Here is a 27,314-nt window from a genome sequence, read left to right on the forward strand (position 1 = left end):
ACATCAATGTATCACATACCATTATGTAGTATATGAATGCCTTCAGGGATCACTTCCATGCCAACTGCATCCCATAATTCTTAAGTGGAGGAGGGGAAGGGTCTTGCCTGGGTCAGCTCTCCGATCTCATGTCTGGTTTTTCTGGGACTTCCCAAAAAACTGTACTTCAAGGGGCTATCTTGGCTGCATTGCCTCTCCCAAAGAAGTTTTCCAAGCTTGCCACTCTCCCTGAATCTCCATGTGCTCACCAACCCAGAACCTCTCTAAACCCCGTCTTTTCAGGGTTTTACATTCATTACATAGACACAGTTGATTAAATCATTGGCCATTGGTCATTGATTCAATCTCCAAGCCCCATCTCCCTCAGACCAACAGGGTGGCACCAAAAGTTCCAACTTTCTGTGTTTTTAAAAAATTTTATTTTATTTTATTTAAATTCAGTTAATTAACATATAGTGTCTTATTAGTTTCAGAAGTAGAGTGCAGTGATTCATACCAGTTGTATATAATACCCAGTGGTCATTACTTCAAGTGCCCTGCTTAATGCCCATCACCCATTTACCCCATCCCCCCCACTGCCCTCCCCTCCGCAACCCTCAATATTTTTCCTATAGTCAAGTTTCTTACGGTTTTTGTCCTTCTCTGATTTGATCTTATTTTATTTTTCCCTCCCTTCCCCTATGATCCTCTGTTTGGTTTCTTAAATTCCACATATGAGTGAAATCATATAATTGGCTTTCTCTGATTGACTTATTTCGCCTAGCATAATACCTTCTAGTTCCACCCATATAATTGCAAATAGTAGGATTTTATTTCTTTGATGGCTGCATAATATTCCATTGTGTGTGTATATATATATATATATATATATATATATACCACATCTTCTTTATCCATTCATCTGTTGATGGACATCTAGGCTCTTTCCATAGGGTTTGGCTATTGTGGACATTGCTGCTATAAACACTGGAGTGCATGTGCCCCTTGGGATCACTACATTTGTATCTTTTGGGTAAATACCTAGTCGTGCAATTGCTGGGTCATGGGGTAGCTCTATTTTCAACTTCTTGAGGAACCTCCATACTGGTTTCCGGAGTGGCTGCACCAGCCTGCATTCCCACCAACAGTGTAGGAGGGTTCCCCTTTCTCCGCATCCCCACCAACATCTGTCATTTCCTGACTTGTTAATTTTAGCCATTCTGACTGGTGTGAGGTGGTATCTCATTGAGATTTTGATTTGTATTTCCCTGATGCTCAGTGATGTTGAGCATTTTTTCATGTATCTGTTGGCCATTTGGATGTCTGCTTTGCAAAAATGTCTGTTCATGTCTTCTGCCCATTTCTTGATTAGATTATTTGTTCCTTGGGTGTTGAGTTTGATAAGTTCTTTATAGATTTTGGATACTAGCCCTTTATCTGATAAGACATTTGCAAATATCTTCTCCCATTCTGTGGGCTGTCCGTTGGTTTTGTCAACCGTTTCCTTTGCTGTGCAAAAGCTTTTTATCTTGATGAAGTCACAATAGTTCATTTTTGCTCTTGTTTCTCTTGCCTTTGGAGACGTGTCTAGCAAGAAGTTGCTACAGCCGAGGTCGCAGAGGTTGCTGCCTGGGTTCTCCTCAAGGATTTTGATGGATTCCTGTCACACATTTAGGTCTTTTTTTTTTTTTTTAAGATTTTATTTATTTATTTATTCATTCATTCATTTATTTATTTGAGAGAGAAAGCATGTGAGAGAGAGGGAGAGAGAGCATGGGCTGGGGGAAAGTTAGATGGAGAGGGAGAGGCAGACTCCCCCCTGAGCTGGGAGCCTGATGCGGGGGGACTCGATCCCAGGACCCCAGGATCATGACCTGAGCTGAAGGCAGACGCTTAACCGACTGAGACACCCAGGCGCCCCTCACATGGTCTTTCATCCGTTTTGAGTTTATTTTTCTGTATGGTGTAAAAAAATTGGTCCAGTTTCATTCTTCTGCAAGTGGCTGTCCAATTTTCCCAACACCATTTGTTGAAGAGACTGTCTTTTTTCTGTTGGTGAAAGTTCCAACCTTCTAATAGCATGTTTGGTTTTCCTGACAACTAGCCCCCTCCTTAGGTGTGGTCCCCCAAAAATCACCTAATTAACATAACAAGAGACAGCTTTAAAAACTCTCATCACTCAGGAATTTCCAAAGGTTTTAGGAACTCTGGGCCCCAAGGAGGAGGGGGTGCTTATCAATAAAAGCACACAAAGAAGCAACAATGGCCAGGGGACATTTTGACTATAAATACCAAGAGTTTGTGAGGACTGCCCAAGAATGTTTGGTTCTGGCAAGGCAACGGGTAGCTGACCTGAATAGCTCTCCGAAGACCTTGGGGCAATTAGCTCCTACCTGGTAAAGGCAACTCTTTTCCCAACAGTGTCAAAGGCAGTCCGGTAGCCTGAGTACCAACTCATATAAAAGCACACATCAACTACATTTGGACTTTATTCCTTTCTCTTCCTGTTGCCTGGAATTATGTGATTGATCTGTCACTGGTTTGGGGTATGTTATTTCTTTACTAGTTTATTAAGAGACCTTATCCTGTATGCTCTGGGTTTGTGAGATTCCCACAGCAAACCTGTGTTAATTGCTGGCAAAGACAAACTCAGTCTCCAAGCATAATTTGCCTCCCAAAACAAAACAGCTTATCATTATCTCAATATTGTTTCTGATGTGTGTGAAGAAATGTAATAAAAATTACATGAGCATATAAAATGAAGCATACGATTGTCTCTGCTTGGGCCCTCTACTTCTCCTTCCTTCAGGCTTCAATTTAGACACACCTTATAGAAACCTTCCCTGACCTCCACTCATGCCCACCCCTGCCCAATTAGCACCTTCTGTTAGTCTGTGTCACAATATCCTACAATTTCCTGTTTGTTATACAGATCAACATGGTCATTGAGTGGTTGTCTGAGTCTTCCCCAATAGAATACGGGCTCTATTAAAGTGTAGATTGTTTCTCCTGTTGACCATGGCATTTGCAGTGCTTAGCATATTATTAAATGCTCAATAAATAATTACTGGTGATGAAGGATAGTTGGAAGGCAGGTGGGCAGGGACAAGAAGCCCTGCCCTAAGAGGAAACCACCCTTAAAAGGATTTTACACCACCCTGGAAGGAGCCCTCCAGCCTTTCCCATGAGATAGATAGATAGATGATAGATAGATAGATAGATTAGATAGATAGATAGATAGATAGATACATACATACATACATACATACATACATACATAGATGACAAAAACCTGATTGGATGACAGGCGCAGGGAAGGTTAATCAGATTAAAACAGCCCGACAATGAGCCCATAAAAACCCCTAGACTGAGAAACTCCAGTGGCGGAGCGCCTGGGTGGCTCAGTCGTTAAGAGTCTGCCTTAGGTGCAGGTCATGATCCCAGGGTCCTGGGATCGAGCCCCACATTGGGCTCCCTGCTCCTCGGGAAGCCTGCTTCTCCCTCTCCCACTCCCCCTGCTTGTGTTCCTGCTCTTACTATCTCTCTCTCTCTGTCTCCGTCAAATAAATAAATAAAATCTTTAAAAAAAAAAAAAAAAAAGTCCAGTGGTAACCCTCTTGGGTCCCCTCCCTCTCCGGTGGCCTTTTACTATCACCTTACCATGGCTCGATAAACCTTGTTTTGCTGCCCACCACTCTGTCTGATCTGCCTCTTCATTCTTCCAAGTGGCATGACCAAGAACCGTGGGCACCGACGAAGGAAAAAAATTCTGTAACACTGGCACCTTGACTGAATGAATCGGTTAACCATGAGAAGACAAGAGAATTTGCTTTGAGTACTGTCTAAATGTATTTATAATTTGATTTTGTGGAGTCCATTGTTGAACGGACAAGATTTAGGCTGTTTTCAAAAGAATCAACTGAAAAGTAAATGATTAGATTGTGGTGTCTAAATGTGGTGCCTCTCCCGATTGGAAGGGGGCCCCCAAATGTGGGGGTGGGCGGTGAAAGGAATTGCCTGAGGCAGGACAAAGGAGACAGAAGTGTACTGCATACACCACAGGGGAGAGGAGGGCAGAACAGGGACGGAGAGGCTGTCTGCAAGGAGGCAGTGGTTGAGGGCTGCTTTTAAAGAGGGAAGGTGTGGAGGTATGATGACATGGAATTCTCCCTTTTCTGGTGATTGTGCCTGGTTGTAAGTAACCCATTGGTTAGTTAGGGCCTATGGGTGTTTTGGTTTTTTTTTTTTAAGATTTTATTTATTTATTGACAGAGAGAGAGAGACAGCAAGAGAAGGAACACAAGCAGGGGGAGTGGGAGAGGGAGAAGCAGGCTTCCCGCCGAGCAGGGAGCCCGATGCAGAGCTGGATCCCAGGACCCTGGGATCACGACCCGAGCCGAAGGCAGACGCTTAACGACTGAGCCACCCAGGCACCCCTGGGCCTATGGGTGTTTTGAGGTGGATCTCCTGTATTCAGTCAGGGGCTCGGGGTCACTTTGGGCCCTTCTGCCTTGATCAGGTATCCGTTGCTCAAGCCTGTTGTCTAACGGCAGCCTCCATTTCACTTCTCACCCTTTTGGCTAAGATCAAGGGTAGTACCTGTTCTTACCAGTTTAAAAGTCACCTATACATAGGTGAAACTTACAAGTTTCAACTATATTCAAATAGTCTCTTTGTCGTTCTAGTTTATGTACATCTTTTTTTCTTTCTTTCTCCCCACACCAACCCCTTTTCATGGCAGGTATGGAATATTAACAAGTCTGGGGGTTTGTTTCTCAAATATACAGGTTTTTTTTTTTTTAAATGAGCCAAAAGATAGCTATTTCTCATTTAATACAAAGTAGAGAAGAAAATAGAATTCAGCGATTACACTGTTTCCTAAAGAGACAAGGGTACATTTATCATCTGCTCTTATATCAGATGGTTTGATATCTACATAATCTAATGACCAGATTAAATGCTGCTAAATGTTACCATCTTGGCTTTGGAAATTTGCCTTCTTAGGCCCAGGAGGCTTTCTTTCAAATCTATCATCTATATAAAGCGTAGCAGGAAAAGTATTACTTTTGTGCTCAAAGACCATGCTTTGAAAGAAAAAGTCATTGTCCTAACAATTGCTCCCTGACAGTAAATTATCACAGTTGATAAAGACCTATTCCACTGTTGGGAGTATGTTGGAAGATGCTAGCATGTAGAAATAAAAGAGAAACAGAAACATATATTAGACCTTGTATTCCTTTCTGTTTGTTCATTTTCACTAGGTAATAATAATAATAACAATAGTTTTAATTTGGGACTTATGAAGCATTTCCAATATGCCACTGTTTGTTATAAGCTCTTAGCTTATAGTAACTCGTTTAATATATGCAACCCTGTAAGTTCTCTATCACCCTGTAAGATCGATACCATGATTAGCCCCATTTTATAGAGGTTGAGTGGCATACTCAAAGCCACATAGTAAGTGACAGAGTGAGGGTTTAAGGTTGGGTAGTCTGGCTCCACAGACACGGTTTTTAGCAATTCACTGTGTTGCTTATTATGTATAATATGTTGATGTTCTATCCTTTCTAGAGTAACATGTATAAATCAGCAAGCATGTACTGAGCACTGACCTAGATGCAATGCGGGAAACAAAAAATTATAACATGATGCTTCACTCACTTTAGAGGTATCTTTCTGGACCAAATTAAATTTCACACCTGTTTAGATTTTTCCTGACAGTGGTTCTCAAGTGGTGTGTTAGGACCTACTGCAGTGCTGGATCAAACTTTCATCTGATTAAAGTGTAATTCCACTTCACTGTCAGTAGATAGAGAAAATGTTGAGCGAAGAAGGTCATGCTGCGCAGTGTAGAATGTGGTCCACACCACTAAGGATAAGATGTAAAAGGCAGAAAGTAGTGTCAAGCCAGCTCCCAAGAAAGATCACAGGTTTCTGAGAACATATGATGTTCTCTATTGGAGAATTTGGGCTCTTGTAGAATGTAAGCTACATGAGGGCAAGGATTTGGCCTGTCTTGTTCACAGTTGTAATCCCTAGGCAATATCCCAGTGCCTGGCACAGAGTAAGCAATAAATATTTGATAAAGGAATGAGTGAGTGAATGAATGAATGCAAATAAGAGAGTGGGGCAGAGCTGCAAATAGGTCTACTCCCACAATGACATAGTGCTGAAGATGGACCATGGAAAGAATGATAATGGTAGATGCATTTATAGTCATGCTATGTTTTGTTCTTCTCTTCTAGGAACTATGCTGTGCTTTTTGCTGACTTAAATAGCATTTTTCAGTCCTTTTATTTTATTTATTTGAGAGAGAGAGAGAGAGAGACAGCACGAGCAGGGAGAGGGGCAGAGGGAGAAGCAGGCTCCTCACTGAGCAGGGAGCCTGATTTGGGACTTGATCCCAGAACCCTGGGATCATGACCTGAGCCAGAGGCAGACACTTAACCGACTAAGCCACCCAGGTGCCCCAGTCCTTTTATTTTTTTCTGTGTACCATCAAGAATTGTAGGATTCAGGGGTACCTGGGTGGTTTGGTAGGTTAGGTGTCCCATTCTTGGTTTCAGCTTGGGCCATGATCTCAGGGTCATGAGATCAAGCCCCGAGTCAGGCTCTGCACTCAGTGGGGAGTTTGCTTGAGATTCTTTCCCCTTCCCTCTCCCTCTCTCTCTCTGCCCCTCCCTCTGCTCATGCTCTCTCTTTCTCTCTCAAATAAATAAATAAAATCTTTAAAAAAAAAAGAATTCTAGGATTCAGAACTTTATCATAAATTCTTTATGAATCTCCCAAAGGAATGCTAACATATTTATAGTCGTACATCCAAGATAAAAGAACTACTTTGCTTGGATTTTGATAGATAGCTTCCATAGCAAATAGAAAACACAATCACCATTCCTAGAGAAATGCTTGTTAAAAAGATGTACAGTTCTAAAAAAAAAAAAAAGGAACAAAACAAAAATAGGTATAGCACAGACTACAGAGTTCTTGTTTTAAATAGAATGCTTGAGTTAACCTGTGTTCTTTAAATTTCTGGGTCCCACTGTTTAGATATCACTCCTTGGTAGTTAAGGGGAAGAATCAAATCTTGGACCTTCATGGAAACCATCTAGCTTTTCACTAATGACTTCCATATCCTTTGGTAAATATTATAATCTTTCTATTCTGCAATATTGTAAAGTCACTTTCTTCTTTTGTTTTTATCAAATAATAATAAATCCAGTTTTGGTGGAGGGATAGATCTGATTTGGGGGAGCTAGTTTGCAAGAGGTAGGTATAATGCGGAGAGAGAGGTACCAGAAGAGTCAGACTTAACATAAATACCACCTCCTCTTAGATACATAGGAAGCGGCAGCAGTGGAAAGAATCAGTGAGTGGCATTAGTACAAGACATCATTTTACATGTGAAATTTCAAGAAAATGTGTCTTTTTAAATTTAGATTCAATTAATTCAATACATATAATGTATTATTTGTTTCAGGGGTACAGTTCTATGATTCATCAGTCATATAACACCCAAGGCTCATTACAACACATACCCTCCCTATGTCCATCACCTAGTTACCTCATCCCTCCACCCTTCTCCCCTCCAGCAACCTTTAAGGCAATTTTTTTAAAAAAGATTTTATTTATTTATTTGACAGAGACACAGTGAGAGCAGGAACACAAGCAGGGGGAGTGGGAGAGGGAGAAGCAGGCTCCTGCCAAGCAGAGAGCCCGATGCGGGGCTCAATCCCAGGACCCTGGGATCATGACCTGAGCTGAAGGCAGACGCTTAAGACTGAGCCCCCCAGGTGCCCCTAAGGCAATTTTTTAGAGCAGTTTTCAGCTCACAATAAAATTGAGGAGGCACAGAGATTTCCCATATACAGGTATCTCCTGCTTTTCAAAAGTTCATATTACACCATTTTGCATTTACAAAAGACCTACATAAATATCCGTTTCTGATTTTTACTTTTACAGAAAAAGGTGAAAAGTAAAATTAGCCTTCAATGTTTGCTTTGCAGCAAGCTATTGTAGAGGCAGTGTGCACCCCCAGCTGCAAGAGTGGTCCCACCAGACTCACTACACTCAGCCCCATGGCTTGAAATTGTCTGTGAGCATCTATGCTTTATCTTGATTTATGTTGTGCATCCAGTAACAAGATGTGTCCTAAGATATCAGAAAAGCCTAAAAAGAGATTATTTTGGGGGGGCATGGGAGTGCTTAGAAAATCTTCCATATAAATTAATGATAATTGTTTTCTTTGCTTTATACCATTTAGACTTATGAAGGTTCTCATAGGAATGCTCTACTTCCTGATAGCAGGAGACACGTGCATAGCCTCTCACATTATTAGCATCACTCGCTAGAATGGTACATTTTTCATGGAGGATGAACCTATGATGACCAGTCATAATCACCCAAAGTCCCTGGTTTACCTTAGGGTTCACTCTTATTGTTGTACATTCTATGAGTTTGGACAAATGTATAATGCATATATCCATCATTGTCACTGCCCTAAAAATCCTCTGTGCTCTGCCCACTCACAACCCATCCACCTTGGCAACTACTGATTTTTTTATTGTCTCCATAGTTTCGTCTTTTCCAGAATGTCCTCATTAGTATGTAGTCTTTTCAGATTAGCTTCTTTCTCTTAGTAAAATGCACTTGAGGTTCATCCATATCTCATCATGGTTTGATAGCTCATTTCTTCTTAGCAGTGAATAATATGCTATTGCTGGATTATCCCACAGTCTACTGAAGAACATCTTGGTTGCTTTCAAGTTTTGACAATTATGGATAAAACTATGAACATCCTTGTGCAAGGTTTTATGTGGACATGTTTTTTATCTCATTTGGGTAAATACCATGGAGCAGGATTACTGGATCGTACGGCAAAAATTTGCTTGATTTTGGGATGCCTGGGTGGCTCAGTCGGGCATCTGCCTTTGGATCAGGTCATGATCCCAGGGTCCTACAATCAAGTCCCGCATCAGGCTCCTGGCTCAGTGGGGAGCCTGCTTCTCCCTCTGCCTGCCACTCCCCCTGCTTGTGCTCTCTCTCTCTCTTTGAAAAATAAATAAAATCTAAAAAAAAAAAAAAAGAATTTGTTTGGTTTTGTAAGAAACCATCAAACTGTCTTCCAAAGTGGCTGTGCCATTTTGCATTCCCACCAGCAATATATTAGAGCTCCTGTTGTTCCATATCCTCACCAGCATTTGGTGTTTCAGAGTTTCAGATTTTGGCTATTCTGATAGGTGCATAGTGGTATCTTGTTATTTTAATTTTCATTAAAGCATATGATGGGGGGAGTATCGTTTCATACACTTATTTGTGATCTGTATATCTTCTTTGGAGAAGGGTCTGTTAAGGTCTTTGGCCCATTTTCCAATCAAGTTATTTTCTTATTGTTGAGTCTTAGGGGTTCTTTGTATATTTTGGATAACTGTCCTTTCCTTTATCAGATGTGCATTTGCAAATAATTTCTTTCAACCTGTGGCTTGTCTTCTAATTCTCTTGATACTGTCTTTTTGCCCAACAAAGGTTTTTCATTTTAATGAAGTCCACCTTATCAATTTTTTTTCATGATTTGTGTCTTTGGTGTTGTATCTCAAAAGATAACACCACACCCAAGATCATCTAGGCTTTCTTCTATGTTATCTTCTAGGAGTTTCATAGCTTTGCGAGGGTTACATTAGGTTTATGACCCATTTTGAATGAATTTTTGTGAAGGGTGTAAGGTCTGCATGTAGATCCATGTTTTTTTTTTTTACCTGTGGATGTCCAGTTGTTCCAGTACCATTTAGTAAAAAGACTATTTTGCTCCACTGTATTGCTTTTGCTCCTTTGTCAAAGATCAGTTGGCTGTATTTATGGAGGTCTATTTTTGGACTCTCTATTCTGTTCCATTGACCTATTTATCTCTTCTTTTACTGGTACCACACTGCTTTGATTACTGTAGCTTTAGAGTAAGTCTTGAAGTTTGATAGCATCAGTCCTCCAACTTTGTTCTTCTCTTTCAACATTGTGTTAGCTATTCTGGGGCTTTTGCCTTTCCATATAAACTTTAAAATCAGGTTGTTAATACCAACAAAATAACTTGCTGGGATTTTGATTGGGATTGCATTGTATCTATAGAGCAAGTTGGGAAGAACTGACATCTTGATAATATTGAGTCTTCCTATCCACAAACATGAGATCTCTCTCCATTTGTTTATTTCTTTGATATCATTTATCAGAGTTTTCTGGTATTCCTCATATAGATCTGGTACATATTTTGTTGGTTTTATACCTAAGTATTTCATTTTGGGGAGTGCTAATGCAAATGGTATCATGTTTTTAATTTCAAATTCCACTTATTCATTGTTAGTATATAGGAAAGCAATTGACTTTTGTAATGTTAACTCTGTATCCTGCAATCTTGCTATAATCACTTATTGGTTCCAGGAGGTTTTTTTTTGTCAGTTCTCTTGGATTTTCTACACAGTCGTATCACCTGTGAACAAAGATGGTTTTATATCTTCTTCCCAGTTGTATGCCTTTGCTTTTTTTTTCCTTATTGTGTTAGGAAGGACTTCCAATACAATACTGAAAATGAGTAGTGGGAGGGGACCTCCTTTGCCTTGTTCCTGATCTTAGTGGAAAAGCTTTGAGTCTCTCACCATTAAGTATGATGTGAGTTCTAAGTTTTTTGTATAGTCTTTATCAAGTTGAGAAAATTCCCTTCTATTCCTAGTTTACTGAGAGTTTTTATCATGAATGGGTGTTGGATTTTGTCAAATGCTTTTTCTGCATCTGTTGATATGATCATGTGGTTTTTCTTTTTTTAGTCTGTGAATGTGATGGATTACATTATTTGATTTTTGAATGTTCAACTAGATTTGCATACCAGGAATAAAGCCTACTTGGTTATGATGTATAATTCTTCTTATACTTCTTTGGATTTGATTTACTAATATTTTGTTAAGGATTTTTGCATCTATATTCATGACAGATATTGGCCTATAGTTTTCTTTTCTTATAATGTCTTTATCTGGTTTTAGTGTAAGGGTAATGCTGACTTCATAGAATGAGTTAGGAAGTGTTCGCTCTGCTTCTATCCTCTGAAAGAGTTTGTAAAGGGTTGGTATAATTTCTTCTTTAAATGGTGGTAGAATTCACCAGTAAACCCACCTGGGCCTGACACTTTCCATTTGGGAAGGTTATTCATTATTGGTTCAATTTCTTTAATAGGCATAAACTAAAACTTATCCTTAAAAAAAAAAAAGAAATTTAGTTGTTAATTTGTAGAAAATGGTTAAGATGCTCATAATTTCTGTTCTGTAAAGAGGATAGCACCAAAGGTAACAGTTTAATGTTCTATAGGACATTAATCAGATTTTTATCTAATTTAGCAATAGTTTAGAATGACTTCAGTATTTTCTTATACTGATGTATGCACATTATTTCTCTTATCTTTCCTTAAATCAGCTTTGTTTACTGCTGATTTTCTCAATAGTTAAAAACTTGACCTGTGTTTAACTGTATGTGTATGAGAATTATTTTATAACATTTTGAAATTTTACTTTGACATTTTATAGAAGTACAATTTGGTACTATTTTAAATATTTAAAAATATTTAAAATCTTAAAAATATAAATGCTCTTTTACCTAGCAATTGCTTATCTAAGTATCAATCCTAAGAAGATAAGGATGTGCTCAAAGATTTAGCTCTAAGAATGATTATGGGTGTTCTGCATATAATAGTGAAATAGAAACAACTATGCAATACTAGAGGGCCAACTGATACCTAAATTTGTTTTAAGAATGGTTGTTTCTGGGGCACCTGGGTGGCTCAGTTGGTTAAGCGACTGCCTTCGGCTCAGGTCATGATCCCAGAGTCCTGGGATCGAGTCCGGCATTGGGCTCCCGGCTCAGCGGGGAGCCAGCTTCTCCCTCTGACCCTTTCCCCTCTCATGCTGTTTCTCTCTCTCTCTCTCTCAAATAAATAAATAAAATCTTTAAAAAAAAAAAAGAATGGTTGTTTCTGGACAAGTGGAATTTGTAGGTTTCAGAAATTTCTTTTATGTTGTTCATATTTTCTTGACACTTTTGGAAGAAGAAAAAGGAAAGCTTAAAGATCACAAAATCTAGTGACACTTATTCTTGTTGACCTCTGTTGAGTTATTTAGACCGTAGCTATAAGTCTTTCCCTCTGTTCCAATTGCTGCTACTAACTCAGGGAACTTCAGCATTTTTCGAGCAGGACTGATCTACTCTCTCCCTTTTCAATTCCTTCATATCCCATTTCCAATGGCCTTCCAGTTCTGCAATTCACTTCTTCACTCTTCTTCACTTCTGTGATTCAGTACAAAGAATTTTAGGTATTGTATTCATTCAGAACTGTTCATCTCAGATGTTTCGGCTTTTTGCTCTGTTCTGCTTTTTGATGAAAATGCCTTGTTTTTCTGATTAAATGAAGTAACACATTTGCTGGAAAATTTTTTCAGAAAATACGGAAAGATTCAGGGGTGCCTGGGTGGCTCAGTCGTTAAGGGTCTGCCTTCGGCTCAGGTCATGGTCCCAGGGTCCTGGAATCGAGCCCCGCATAGGGCTCCCTGCTCCTCAGGAGGCCTGCTTCTCCCTCTCCCACTCCCCCTGCTTGTGTTCCCTCTCTTGCTGTGTCTCTCTCTGTCAAATAAAGTCTTTGAAAAAAAAAAAAAAAGAGAGAATACAGAAAGATTCAAAAGAGAGAATCAAAACACTGCAATCCAGAGCATACCACTCAGCATTTTTGCAACCTCTTAAACTTGCTGTTAGGAATAGTTTTTTCTTTGCTTTCCAAAATGGGATCTTACCATTCATTTTACTTTTATAATCTGGTTTTTGCCACTCAATAATTTACCTTTCCAAGCCCATCTATACAGACCCACATCATCATTATTATGGCTAAAAAATATTTTATGGATGTAATATTCTTCATCTAACTCAGGGTGTCTCAACCTCAGCACGGACATTTGGGGCTGGATAATTTATTGTGGGGCCTGTACTGTGCACTGTAGGATGTTTTGTAGCATTCCTGCCATCTACCAGTTACATACCAGTGGCACCATTCCCCTAGTCATGACAATGAAAAATGTTTCCTGCTAGGGGCCCCTGGGTGGTTCAGTGAGTTAAGAATCCGACTGTTGATTTCCACTTAGGTCATGATCTCAAGATCCTGAGATCAAGCCCAGCATCAGGCCCCATGCTCAGAGAAATAATCTGTTTGTCCCTCTCCCTCCCCCTCTGCCCCTCCCCCTGCCCCCACCCGCCCCTGTGAGCATGCGTTCTCTCTCTCTCTCTCAAATAAATAAACAAACAAATAAAATCTTAAAAAAAAAAAAAAATGTTTCCAGCTATTCCAAATGGCTTCTGTGGGCAATCTTGCCCCAGTTGAGAACCACTGATACAATCAATCTGCTATTATTTGACATTTATATTAATCTATTTTTTTATAATTAAAAACAGTGGTGCTAATAAAGATCTTAACATATATAAACTTAGCACTTCTTTGAATTGCCTGCATAGCTTAAATTCCTAGAAAGGAACAACATATTTTAAATGTTGGTATCTATTCCCAGATAGTCCTCCAAGTGTTGTATCAATTTATATTACCATTTAAACAGCAGAAATGTCACATTTCCTCATATCTTGTCCAAGTACTGTCTTTCTTAGTGAAAAGCAAAACATACCATTTTGCCCTTTAAACTTGTAAATTCTTTGATTGCTAACCAGGTTGGTTATTGGTCATTTGTATTTCTCCTTTTGTGAGCTGCTAATTAATGTCTTTTGTCCATTCTTGGGTTTGTAAGAGCTAGTAATTCTTCCTTACAATTTGTAATTTTTCTGGTAACATTTATGCTGAGTTTTCCTTTACAGAAGGTATACATTTTTTATGTTGTCAAATTATTAGCCTCTTTATTGTGGTTTTACTGTTAATGGTGTCATATTTAGAAAGATCACCTCTGAAGTCTTATACTTCAGTGTTTTATTCTATTAGACCAACCTTCTATTTTTCTTTATTTCTCATTAGACTCTAATACTAAGCCTTTGCTACTTCTAGACCAGAACAAATTAAATTTGAATGTACATATGAATTAACTAGAATCTTATTAAAATTCACATTCTGATTCAGTATGTTTGTAATGCGACAAGGGAGCCTGTCTTTCCAACAAGCTTACAGGTGATGTCAACTCGGTTCCTGGGCCACACTTGGAGTCACTAGGTTCTAGCCCTTCAGCCCTCAGTCCTCTGTACCCTCTACCTCCATTCTCTGATTGGTTCTCTTCTGAATTTGCTTCCTTTCCCACCTGCTGTGAATCCCAAGGACAGGAATTTCAACTCTACTTCACCCCTTTGTTTTTCTGGAACAACAACCCTCAATCTCCACCCCAGTATTGACAAAGCCAACGTTTCTCCAGTCTCCAGCCACAGTACCCCTGAAGGAAATCTTATAACTGCTACCTTCTTCTATAACAAATGTATCATTTCTAAAGTCCAATCAGCAAGCTTTCACTTTGTTCCTCCTCAGCTCCCTTTCCCATTTTTATAGTAACTTTGCCTAAAGGTAACCTCCTCAACCCCATTCCACCTCCTCTGGAACCTCTTAGTCAATGAACAACAGCGAAAGAACCTCTTCAAGCCATCTAGTAGAAGTCAGTTAGCATAGTAACTCTGATACTTAAAAAAGAAATCCGCTCAAAAACACACCCGTGTCAAGATTTTCCGACTCTTAGAAAAGTCTGTCTAAAGGTATGAATTAAACTAGATTATTTAATAAACACCTCATACAGTTCTTACAGTGTGCCTGCCAACTTTAGTTAGGTGGGTGCAATTACTATTTCCATTTTACAGACCAGGAAACTAAGGCATAGTGAGTTGACACAACCACAGAGAGTCCGGGCAAGGATTGGAACCCATATCTTGTGACGCTACAGTCTTAGGTTTTATCCATCCAGGCTCTGCTGCCTGGGAATCACAGGAGGCCTCATTGTTCCTGAGAGCTCAGTTCTACAATAGCATCTGCATCTGCAACAAAGAAGAGGCAGGCAAATCAATAGCGGTTTTCAGCTCCGGATGGCATATTTGATTAACTCAAGACACTTTTTTTAAAATGTCCTTTCCAGGACCTCATGGAGAGAAATTCTGTTCAATTAGTTTTCAGTGGGGCTCTAGGATTTTTAATCTGTTAAAGAGGAGTATTATCCCAAATCAGTGGTTTTCAAGCTTTTCATATTCACTGGACCCTTGGCACAAATCTCCAATCTCTCTGACAGGTAATGTGTGACAGGTGTGTGAGGTCTTGGCCCGCACCACAAACCGCCTCCCCGGTTTAGTTGAAATCTTTGTTATCCCTAGTGCAAATGTAGACCACCTTCCAGAAAGAAGCATTTTTAGAAAGAGAACTAAAATTGGCCTAGGGAGTGTTGGTGGGGGGACTGTTGGATTTACAAACAGTAGGTGTGCTTTCTTCCATGTGATTTCCAGTTTTAAATTTGACTGATTTAGCCAATCTCACACACCAAAGAAATTTGTCGGAAATTTTCCTATACTGCACAGTTGGCAATTTAAAACTTCTACACACATGCGTTCTCTCTAAAACCCCACGCTTCTGCGCGCCTGGGTCACTCGGTTGGGCGGCTGCCTTCGGCTGGGTCATGATCCTGGAGTCTCGGGATCAGTCCCCGCATCGGGCTCCGTGCTTAGTGGGCAGTCTTCTTCTCCCTCTGGCCCTCCCCCGTCTCGTGCGCGCTCTTCAATCAATCTTTTAAAAAAATAAAATAAAACCCCACGCGTCCTCAGAGCACGGCTGGGGAGCCTGGCACAGCTGGGAGCGCGGCCCCTACGACTAGCGCCGCAGAGACCCGTGAGAGCCACGTGGAGCTCTCACCGCGTACCGGGGCTCCAGGTGAGCGAAGGACCCGGTTCTACAGCTGCAAACTCGCGTGCCCCTCGCCGGAGCCGTGGTCGAGGGGAGGAGACGCTTCCAGCCGGGGGCGCCGGCAAAGCTTGGGACCGCGACCTGCGACTCGGTTTTCCGCCGCCCACCCGCACCGTCCGGCGCGCCCCCATTACCCGGCGCCGCGCGGGCTCCAGCTCGCCCAGGTGCGAAGGGTGCTGAGCCGCCCCGGCCGCGCCGCTCGGCCCCGCCCAGCAGGGGCCCGCACGGCGCCCGAGTGGGCCGGCGGCACGTCAGTCAGGGCCGGGGGCGGGGTCCGGCAGCGGCCGTCCCCCGGCCCGGCTATAATGTCGGGCCCCGGCGGGCAGCAGGCGGCGGGTGGAGGTGCGCGCCTGGGCAGGGGTGAGGCTGAGGGCGCGCGGAGCTTCTCGCAGCTGCCGCAGCTGCCGGCCCGCGGCGACTCCCGGAGGAGGGAGAGAGAGGGAGAGAGAGGGAGGGAGGGTGGGAGGAAGGGGCGGGCGGCGGGATGGAGGGCACTGGAGGCTGCCGGTGCTCCGCTCACACCAACTCCCGAAGGTGCTGCTTCCAACTTTTACCTTCTTGGAAGCAGGGAGCGACAGTGTCAGGAGACTTGACATTGCAGGGCTGAGCCGAGCTAGTGACGTCCACAACCCTTTCCTTATCGGTTCTCAGCTTTGTTATTTGTGTTCATTTCTAGAACATGGACTTCGCCCGCCTGTGGCTAGGGTTGCTGCTGCCTTCGGTAGCTGCGCTGGATTTCGGCTACCACCACCAGGAAGAGATGGAAGCATTTTTGAAGAATGTGGCCCAAAACTACAGTTCTATCACTCGCTTACACAGTATTGGGAAGTCTGTGAAAGGTAGGGTCCATCTCGTGCACTTTCCCAAACCCCCAGCCCTCGCTTTCGTTCATTAAGTATACCTTAGCTTCCTGTCCCCTTTCCTTGGAGCTACTCGGAGGAGCTCCAAGCGGGTAAGCCGGTGCCTTGCGTGTTGGTGGTTTTCTGCTTTTGTGTGTTGTGTTGTGTTTTATTTTGTCAGGGAATTAGTAGGAACAGCTGAATTTTAGTAAACGTCTCTGCTGCCATTCAGTGTCATTGAGTCCTATGCATTAATGGTATTCTTTTTCCATCTTGCACTGGTTGCTTGAGGTGTGTCTTTTAGTTTTTCTTGGTAGGTAAACTTATGTCGAGAAAGTCTCCGTTTATCCATAGCAGCTTTCCCTTTTTGTTGGCTTCTTTAAATGCTTTGGACTGTTAGTATCTTTTTTTTTTTTTTAAGTCTCCAAGCTAAAATAGTTCGGTTGTGTTGGTGAGATTTCTGTTGTGTATAATTAGCCCTATGACATAAAGTGATGCAAAACTATCGTTTCTATAAGTTTTAGTGTTAAATAGTACAGTTGGTAAGATTTGTGTCGTGTGTAAATTAGCCCTATGACTTAAAGTTATGCAAAAAAGTGGCTCTGATACTGATTAAAGGCTCTTTTAAAAATCATCTGTTTGAATAAGACAGTTGCTGGATAATAAATACATGCTAGCAATGACTGGGACTAGCATTTTCACATTTATCATTTAATTGCTTTATTTTAATTTAGAAATTATATATTTAAAAATAGCTGTATATTAAGTCTAATTTTTATAGACAGGGAATTTGAATCAGAGAGATATTAAATATTTTGCTCAAGATCACCAGATGGTAGATTTTGTAATCAGGATTGGCATTCAGATCCTTCTACTTAAAGGTGTAGATATTTTGGGGACAAGGAGAATACTTTATCAAATATTGTTATTTCTTAATCTTTTTGTATTGGTGCCCCCGAAGAGATTACCTGAAAACTTAATGCTTAAATCAAGTTTTGTTAAGTTTATGCAGTTTGGATCTCCTCTCTTTATAAGGTGTGTTCAAATTCTACTTAGATTTTATCTCTGAGCTTTTGAACTAAGGAGTGTCTCTTAATTACCATATTCTCAATCATTTTCAAGAAAAATTAAAGTCATGGTTTTTATATTAAAGAAGACCTACTTAATGAATTTACTTATATGTAATGCAAAATAAAAAATGCTGGGTCATGGTTTTAATGGTATCTTTGTTTTCAAACATTGCCAAAGAGTTGGTGCCAGAATTACTCTATATTGCTCTATAATCCAAATTACAGAGGTTGGATGTGTGAGAAATCACATCTTGAATCAGAATATGTGTTCAGCCTTTTGAAATCATTTCCCCCTAGGGTTCAAGAGAAGAGCAATTTTAAAAGATCTTTAGTAAAGCAAATACCTTGAGTTATTGTTCAGTCATCATTTAAACCACAAGATGATGAGGGTGTTGTTAATTTTAAGTACTAAATGATTTGGCAAGCTTTTATATTTTCAAACACAAAGTACTTGTGAAAGAAAATTGGGGAATCTCTTAATGTGAACCAGCTACTCTGATCCATCTTTCATGATATCAGACCGCAGTAACAGTGAAAGCGAGTAGGCTTCCCCCCCCCCTTTGTATGCACTCTTGTGGTTAAAGGACTGAGAAGTTATCATGTAAAAATAAAATCTGACACTAGTCATCAGATGTTTGTGTTGAATATATTGTTCTGAATAATTACTCCGATTAGGAAAAAGGTTCCAAGTGGTGGGTTAAAATGTACACTGTATCACTTCATGTTATCATGACCATTGAAAACCCGTGCTCTTTTCACTAGACAGGCAGTTTTCCCTGGCGGTCCCACCCTCTGGTATAGGATATGTTTGCTTAGCAAACAGCCTTTTACCATATTTGTTATTTTTTTAATTATGAACCTGGGCAATCTACCTAGAAGAGGAAGTAATATTCCTACCTGGCTGGTCAAGTACATTTTTAGTTTTTGTAAATGCACATCATGTGGATTTTTGTTACTGTAATCATGGATCCTATTCTGCCTTTTTCCTCAATTCACATTATTTCTACATAGGATGATGACCTTCCATTGTAACTGTTGATTTTTTTCAGTTTTTTATTTTGAAATGCTTGAAATCCACACAAAAGTTGAGCCCACATATACCCGTCACCCAGATTCAGCCATAGTAGACTGACCATATTTCATTTGGAGCTTTTGGGGAAACCCCATTACATAATGACCTAGTAAAATCTTAGGTGAAACGAGCAGCAACTCAAAAAACTGACAACTGAGTTAAGAAAAATTAGAAAAGGTACAATATTCATTGGTTTATTCATTCGTCCATTTACTTAAGCGAATATACCCCCCTTTTTTTTCCACTCCTAACCCCCTCTGTCTAGTATGATGCTAGCACATATTCAGTAATTTATATTTTGTTTGTTAATGAATTGAATGTTGAGTGAAAGCCGTGTGAAGCAAGCAAAGTTGTGTGCCATTCGTTGCCTGCCATTAAGTAGCCCCCTTTAAAGGACAAATGTATTGTGGATTTCCCCAACGAGCCTCTCCACACTCCCAAAATTAGTTCTAGGACTTTTTTTTTTTTGGCTTTTTAAGTTTTAATTCCAGTTAACATACAGTGTTACATTAGTTTCACGTGTACAATATAGTGAATCATCACTTTCATACATCACCCAGTGCTCATCACAAGTGTACTCCTTAATCCCCATCAACCCATTTCACCCATCCTGCGTTCCCCCCCCCCTCTGGTAACTATCAGTTTGTTTTCTAAATTAAGAGTCTGTTTCTTTATTTTGTCTTTTTCCTTTGTTCATTGTTTTGTTAAATTCCACATATGAGTGAAATGGGTATTTGTCTCCAATTGACATTTTGCTTACTATTATACTCTAGCTCCATCCATGTCCTTGTAAGTGGCACAATTTCGTTATTTTTTATGGCTGAATGATATTCATTCATATGGGTGGGTGTATGTGTGTTTTCACAACTTTATCCGGTCATCAATCAGTGGACACTAGGCTGCTTCCGTATCTTGGCTATTGTGAATCATGCTGCTATAAACATAGGGGTACATGTATACCTTTGAATTGGGTTTTTGTATTCTTTGGGTAAATACCCAATGGGCAATTACTGGATGGTAAGGTAGTTCTATTTTTAACTTTTTTGTGCACCCTCCATACTGTTTTCCAGAGTGACTGCACCATTCTGCCTTCCCAACAGTGAATGAGTATTCCTTTTTCTAGTTTTAGGACCATTTAAAATGAGATTTTTCTACCATCTCCATTTTAAGAATCTTCCCTTCTGCTTAGTCTAACCTTTACTTTATCTGAATAAAGAAGGTTGCAAAGGGCAAGGAGTAGATAATAAAAATCTGTTATCAAGTGCTTCCGTATTATATGTTTTAATACATCATTTCAATCTCAGTGACTCTGAGTAGGTATTGTTATCCTTGTTTACAAAACAGGTCAGTGCAGCACAGGGGAAGTTAATTAACTGCTGAAGATCACAACCAGTAAGTGTTAGAGGATTCAAATGCAGATCCATGTATCTCCCAAGCCCATCTCTTTGCCCCTTAAAAAGGCAGTTTGACACAGAGGTAGATATGTGGAGATTGGGTTTTCTAGAGTCATGATTTGGGCACATGTGATTTGAAAGTACAGCTTCTGCCAAAGGATCTATGGCTGTGTTGTTCATTACAGTAATCATTAGTCACCTGGCTATTGAGCAGTTGGAATGTGACTAGACAGAATTGAGATGTGCTAAAAGTGATTTTGTAGACTTAATACAAAAAAAGTAAAATAATGTTTTTATGTTGATCACCTGTTGAAATAATTTAGAACTATAGGTTAAAAATATTTTTAAAATTTCACCTGCTTTTTACTTCTGTTAATGTGGTTATGGTTACTAGAATATTTTAAATTATATGACTCGTATTATATGTTGATTGAGCCATGCTGACCTAGAGAGAAATTTGTTAGTAACTTTTTTTTTGAGTACAAAAGGAAGTTAAGTTCATTTAGAAAATTTGGAAGGTACAGCAAAGCACCAAGAAGAAAATTAAAATCTCACCATACAAAGAAAACATTTAGTAGACTAAAATCACTATGTGTACTGTTCTGTGCCTTTCTCCCTCACCCTAAGCTAATTATCTTGCCTGTGCACGCAAACATGTTATTTCTAAAAGTTGATTTTAATGCCCTGCTTTGTGTCCTATCAATGGATATCCTAGTGTTTATTTAACTTCTACCCCACTGATGGACATTTAGTTTTTTTCTCAACTTTTCCTGTTACAAATAGTGCCATAGTAGACCTCTTCAAAGCTAAGACGGCAAAAAAACACAGACTTTGGAACCACAGTGCCCAAGTGCAAATTCTAGATCCTCTACTCTGTAGCATTGTGACCTGGAGTTGTTGGATAATTCCTGGCACATAGAAAGTACTACATAAAAGCTGCTGCTAGGGATATTGTAGCTGCTGTTAGGGAGAAGTTTCCAAAAAGGAAATTACCAAGTCTTAAGCAGTTTTATGTATTTGATACATGTAACCAAACTGCTGTCCCAAAAAGATTGTATTGATTTTTATAATCTCACGAGAAATGTATGCTAAGAAAAAAACAACTTCTAAATCTTCTGTTAGTCATAAATCAGTATTGGCATTAGTGGTTTGGAAGATTATTGTAGATTTGTCGAAGAGTACAAAGTTTTGGTCATACAAGATGAATCTGTTGTAGAGATCTGCTTTTTACTGCATAGTGCCTACAGTTAAACAATACTGTATTGTATGCTTAAAAATTTGCCTAGATGGTAGATCTTACATTGTGTTCTTAAAATAATAGCATAATAATGAAGACTATTGAAGCGTCTGTTTTTCATTGTTTAATGTATAAGGGAGAATTTATTTCTCATGCTTTTTCCCCAACAACACTCACCTTCACGTATTCATTGGATGGATATTAATGGAATTACTCTGCTGGGAGCAATACCATTTCAGATGCTCAGTAATCTCCCTAGAATTGGTTTAGACCCCTGCCCCAAAGAGGCGTGTACTGTGTTCTCATGCCCAGATCTCTCATTGTCTACTGCCCTTGATGGGGTAGATTTTAGCTGGTGATTTGCCCTCAGAAAAGAACATTGTGTATAAAACTTTGCCACATTTGGTTTTCTGTCACACTCTGTTCATTTCTCAAGTGTGATTGCTTCTCCACCTTTTGGCTAAGATCAAGTGTAGCATTTCTCAAGTGTGATCATAAAGCTAGTTTGCTTGGGATCCTGTAGGATCCTGTATTAAATGCTTTTTTTTTTTTTTTTTTTTTGAGAGAAAGCATGTGCACACGAGGGTGGGGGCAGAGGAAGAGAGAAAATCTTAAGCAGGCTCCGGGCCCAGCACAGAGCCCAACATGGGCTCAATCCCATGACTCTGAGATCATGACCTGAGCTGAAATCAAGTGTTTAACCAACTGAGCGACCCAAGCGCCCCTAAAATGCTCATTATGATGTAAATATGATATCGAGGACCAAATATCAAGAAAATCATTACAATCTAGGAATTTCAGCTGTAATCCACGTTTGTGATTTAAAGTTATAATGGTTTGGCAAGCCTTTCTGCTTCTTGAAAGGTTTGAAATGCAGAGTCCTTTTCTGAAACATCTTACAGATCAGCCTTGTTTATCACCATTCAGGGATTCTTAAAGATACTGCCTTTTTTTAAAATAAAGAAAAGCTTTAGATTTCCCCTACATTTATAGTATGACATTTTATTTTTTTTAGATTTATTTTTATTTATTTATTTGAGAGAGAGAATGAGAGAGAGAGAGCATGAGAGCGGGGAGGGTCAGAGGGAGAAGCAGACTCCCCGCCGAGCAGGGAGCCCGACGTGGGACTCGATCCCAGGACTCCAGGATCATGACCTGAGCCGAAGGCAGTCGCCCAACCAACTGAGCCACCCAGGCGCCCTATAGTATGACATTTTAAAAAAGGAAATTGAGGGGTGCCTGGGTGGCTCAGTCGTTAAGCGTCTGCCTTCAGTCATGATCCCAGGGTCCTGGGATCAAGCCCCGCATCGGGCTCCCTCACCTGCTTCTCCCTCTCCCACTCCCCCTGCTTGTGTTCCTGCTCTCGCTATCTCTGTCAAATCTTTAAAAAACAAAAAAGAGGAAATTGAGACAATATCCAAAGGGTAACATAGGATTTTACTCTGCTTCTTCTATCTAGTAACCATTTTTATTCCAAATCTCAAATCTATCTAAATGGCAATAATCTAGGGACAAGTGGCATTTGAAACTTAAAAAAAAAAAAAACGACAGCCAATATCAAGTGACTTTTACTATTTGCCTGGTACTTTACATATTATGTTTCACCTGATCATTCTAACAATGGTATGAAATACCATTATTATCCTCCAATTTACATACGAAGAATTGAGATTAAGTGAATTATACATAATAAATGACAGAGGAGCCAAATTATTAGTAAATGAAACCAGTGTCTTGTGCCAAATTTTGAACCTTCTTTACTGTGAAGTTTCTCCAGTTATTTTTCTCTCTGTCCTTGTTCCTTACCACCTCCACCCTGTATCTCCTGCCCCTGCCATCTTCCCTCTGACCCGATTCTGGAAAAGTTGACAAGCTTCCTCTATCATCCAAGAAAAGTCATATATATATATACACATATACATATATATGTATATGTATATATATATATTTTTTTTTATGTGCTAAGTGATGGAATTCCTGGATCCGTTTTAGGTATTCAGTTTCATCTAAAGCAGTTTGGATTCCATCTTTTGTTTTAAAGATAAATTTTTTCTATATGCCAAAACTCTTTGAGTATGAGGCAAAAGGAGATGTCTGAGATTCTGGTTTGCACCCTTAATGGGACATCCACCCACCAAAGTGCCATCTCTTTAGAGAACAGTGGTTCTCATTAAGAGCAGTACCGCCCCCTAGGGGGAATTTTGGAAATGTGAGGGGGTGGTTTAGGCCAATAACTTCTAAGTCTTGGCAGGGGGAACCCTCCTGATGCATTCTTCTGATCTTGTCAGCAATGCACGAATAGTTATGCAGAGTAAAAAAATTGTCACCCACACTTTCTAATGCCCTCTAGGTGAAAGACCAGTTTACAGTTATCTGAACCTAAAACCAAACTCTGTTTTATGTACAAATAAAAATACTTTTCCCACAGTTTTAATATATACTGAACTTTCCAGGAATGTAACTGTATGTAAACTGAGGGGAAATTCTATTTTCCGTAGCTCTGAACTTGATTGGGAGGGATTTCCCATTCATAAGATCCTGACACCGGTGACCACACAGTTGAATCTGTCTGCCTTTGTAGCAGACGCATTAACTGTGACTCTCAAGTATAGGTATAAGCATCTGACTTTCTCGTGTCTTCTCGTGGCTCGTGTCCAAAGGTTTACCTGCTGATACCAGGTTTTATTATAAGTTTCTCTTTTATTTCTCTTCTATATAATTTGGATGTTATACTGATCTTTTTGGAATTACATAAACGTGTTTTCTGGGCATGTTATGCCAGCATGGTAAAGGAAGAATTGCAAAATATTGGATGTGAAAAAAGAGGCATAAACTGATAGGGCTAGGAACTGTTGAAGTAAAATCACAGACCTAGATTCAACTTTATGTAGCCAGCATCCAAAAGGTGTTTGGTCTCTGTTCTTAATCAGTGAACAGGCGTGTCTGGAGGTGACACTGGGGTGACAGTCGTAGCTGGAGTTGAGCCACAAAAACTGCCTTTAGTCCTGTTTCCTTCTTTCACTTTGTGTTTCTAGAATGTCCCTTTCGTTAAGAGTACCTAGTAAGATAAAAGGAATCCTAAAGTAAAAAAAAAAAAAAAAAAAAAAGTAAAGATTATTTCGAACACCAGTTTGCATCTGGTTTAGGAGATTAAAGTAGGTCTTCCTATCTAGTGATTTAAAGCAGTTGGTGTTCTTCCGAGCTCCTTAGTGATCCAATGTAATACAGTATAGTAGTTTGCTGAGAAGTTCGTAAATCCTCATTTGAGTTTGGTTAAAAGGAAACAGACATGAGTTGCACATTAAGACTTTCTCATCTCGGTGTTGTAAGGATTGCTGCATGTTAGATGTTTTAAAGTACAAATTTTCTGGTCTGTGACCCTTGGCAAAGTAGCTTCAGCAAGCTCAGCTGGAGCGCTTAGTCTCCACTGCAGCAAAAAAAGACTGCCAACTTCAAACAAATTGCCTTCAAACTGGCTCCACAGACTTATCATGAACTTACCCGGAGCTGAAGATAACAACCTTCTTGTGGGGTATAAAGGCATTAACAGTCGTGCTTAGGTATTGGGAGGGTTTACCCTTGCACAGAGTTTAGTAGAAGAAACCAGTGAAATCCCCCTTCTGTTTAAGTAAAGAGCTTTCCATTAGTTCCTTTCCCGGTTTTCTAATTTCCCTGATAGAAATATTCTGAGAAAACTAGAACCGTACTTGAGCAAAATTGAAGTCACATGAACAATTATCCAAATACATGCCTCAGATACCTTTCTGACAAAGTACACAGGTATATTATGAATACAATCAGACAAAATTTAGTACAATGTTCCATTTTTAGAGTGGGAATGGATGTTACAGACCCTGTGATCACTCATTCAGTTCTTCACGGCTTAGTTCAAAATGTTAACAACTCCTGGAAGCCTTTCTCCAGTCCCCTGGGCGGAGTTAGCATCTGCCTGCACCCCTCTTCCTGGCAACTCTGGTTCTAGCTAATTTGCACCTGGGGGGCAGGGATTAGGCTGTGTTCATCTTCCTATATAGGCCCAGATCTGTGCTTATTAAAGGCCAAGCACTCTCAGGGTCAGAGCTGAAGAGTTTTTCCATGCATAGTAAGTGAAACATGAATGTAAATCTACTTTTACACAATATAGTATATAGTCAGGTTGTTATACTGTGTTAAGTATATAGGATATATATTTTTATATATGCTTTTATATAGTTACATTTACCATATAGAACTTTGGTATATAACTTTATATTGCTACATAAATTGTATGTGGTAAGTACTTCAGTCTCTCAAGTATTTTTGTGGTATTTTTATGGTATTCAACTGAGTTTCTAAGAGTAATAGAATAAAATGCGTCCCTAACTGACGAGCTTTTATCTGAAATTTAGCTCCATGTGCATCTAGTATTATTAAGGTGTAAATAAATCTAATTAAAAAGTAATGGGGAGGACGCCTGGGTGGCTCAGTTGGTTAAGCGACTGCCTTCGGCTCAGGTCATGATCCTGGAGTCCCGGGATCGAGTCCCACATCGGGCTCCCTGCTCAGTGGGGAGTCTGCTTCTCCCTCTGACCCTCTTCCCTCTTGTGCTATCTCTCATTCTCTCTCTCTCAAATAAATAAATAAAATCTTTAAAAAAAAAAAGTAATGGGGAAACTGTTGAATTGCTATTTTATGGCAAATACTATAGATTGGAGAGGTGGATGCCGCAGCTTGAGATAAGTCACCGGAGCGTAGGAGGTGGCAACGGGGACCTGAGTGTCTTTCGGGCAGTGAAGGGCATAAGTGAACTACTCCAAGCCCGGAGTGATTCTGTGCCCTATCCCTTGGGTCCTCCAACCACTAACCAAACATGTATTAAGAGCGAGTAAAATAGGAGATACACATGCTCCTCCAGGAAGCAGAGTTGAGTAAATATGCCTTGTTTTATTTGAACAGTGCCAAGATAATTTAAGTGTCTATTTAGAGAATTTAAAAAGAGAAGAATCCTTTGATGAAACCTGCCCTCCACCCCACACAGTTCAGCAGAAAATGGAAACCCCTTAATTCAGTGGCTTTTTTCCATCCACACTCAGGAATGTTGTACAGATTTAAGATGAAGGTATCTGACACGTTTATTCTTGCTTTGAGTGGTTCAGAAAGGCACAGGTTTTGGAAATTCACAGATAGACTGTTGAAGAACCTTAACTTTAATTTTTAGATCCTACTAAATATTCATTCCCTTGCCCATTGTTGGTAACTCAGGCCCACCCATTAAAATTCTCTTTTTTTAAAAATATTTTATTTATTTGACAGAGAGAGATAGCGAGAGCAGGAACACAAGCAGGGGGAGTGGGAGAGGGAGAAGCAGGCTTCCCGCCGAGCAGGGAGCCCGATGCGGGGCTCGATCCCAGGACCCCGGAATCATGACCTGAGCCGAAGGCAGATGCTTAACAACTGAGCCACCCAGGCATCCCCCCATTAAAATTCTCGTAAAGGCAGGGGGTGGTAGTCACTCTTGTGAGTGTAAGCACCTGGGGATGTGTAGAGCACACAGACCATTTTTTTTAAAGATTTTATTTGAGAGAGAGAGGGAACAAGCTGTGGGGAGGGGCAGAGGGAGAGAGAGAGAGAGAAAAGCAGATCCTTTGCTGAGCACAAAGTCCTACTGGGGGCTTCATTCTAGGACTCAGATCATAACCTGAGCTGAAGGCAGCTGCTTAACTGACTGAGCCACCCAGGCGCCCCTGCACAGATCATTTTAACATGCAGCAATTCAGCAGTTTCCCCATTACTTCCCCCCCCCC

General features: G+C 40.2%; 1 protein-coding gene and 1 pseudogene across 5 annotated transcripts in view; both read left to right on the forward strand.

Annotated features, from left to right (window-relative positions):
- Positions 1-27,314, forward strand: part of CPM (carboxypeptidase M) — a 131,978-nt gene that overhangs the window by 47,889 nt on the left and 56,775 nt on the right. Inside the window, exons 1-2 of one of the 5 annotated variants that reach the window (XM_073900681.1) lie at positions 16,165-16,261; positions 16,596-16,758. In XM_073900681.1, coding sequence (XP_073756782.1) covers positions 16,225-16,261; positions 16,596-16,758 — 200 coding nt within the window. In that variant the 5' untranslated portion in view covers positions 16,165-16,224. Of the gene's footprint in view, positions 1-16,164; positions 16,280-16,595; positions 16,759-27,314 lie in introns of those variants that run through there. The other 4 variants (XM_025882941.2, XM_073900680.1, XM_025882940.2 and 1 more) reach the window with 4 other exon arrangements.
- On the forward strand, positions 4,540-4,652 carry LOC112832766 (U2 spliceosomal RNA; annotated as a pseudogene).

Source organism: Callorhinus ursinus, unplaced genomic scaffold, assembly GCF_003265705.2.
Source record: "Callorhinus ursinus isolate GAN/ISIS: 27379988/994484 unplaced genomic scaffold, GSC_fseal_2.0 scaffold14, whole genome shotgun sequence".
In the NCBI taxonomy this organism is placed as follows: domain Eukaryota; kingdom Metazoa; phylum Chordata; class Mammalia; order Carnivora; family Otariidae; genus Callorhinus; species Callorhinus ursinus.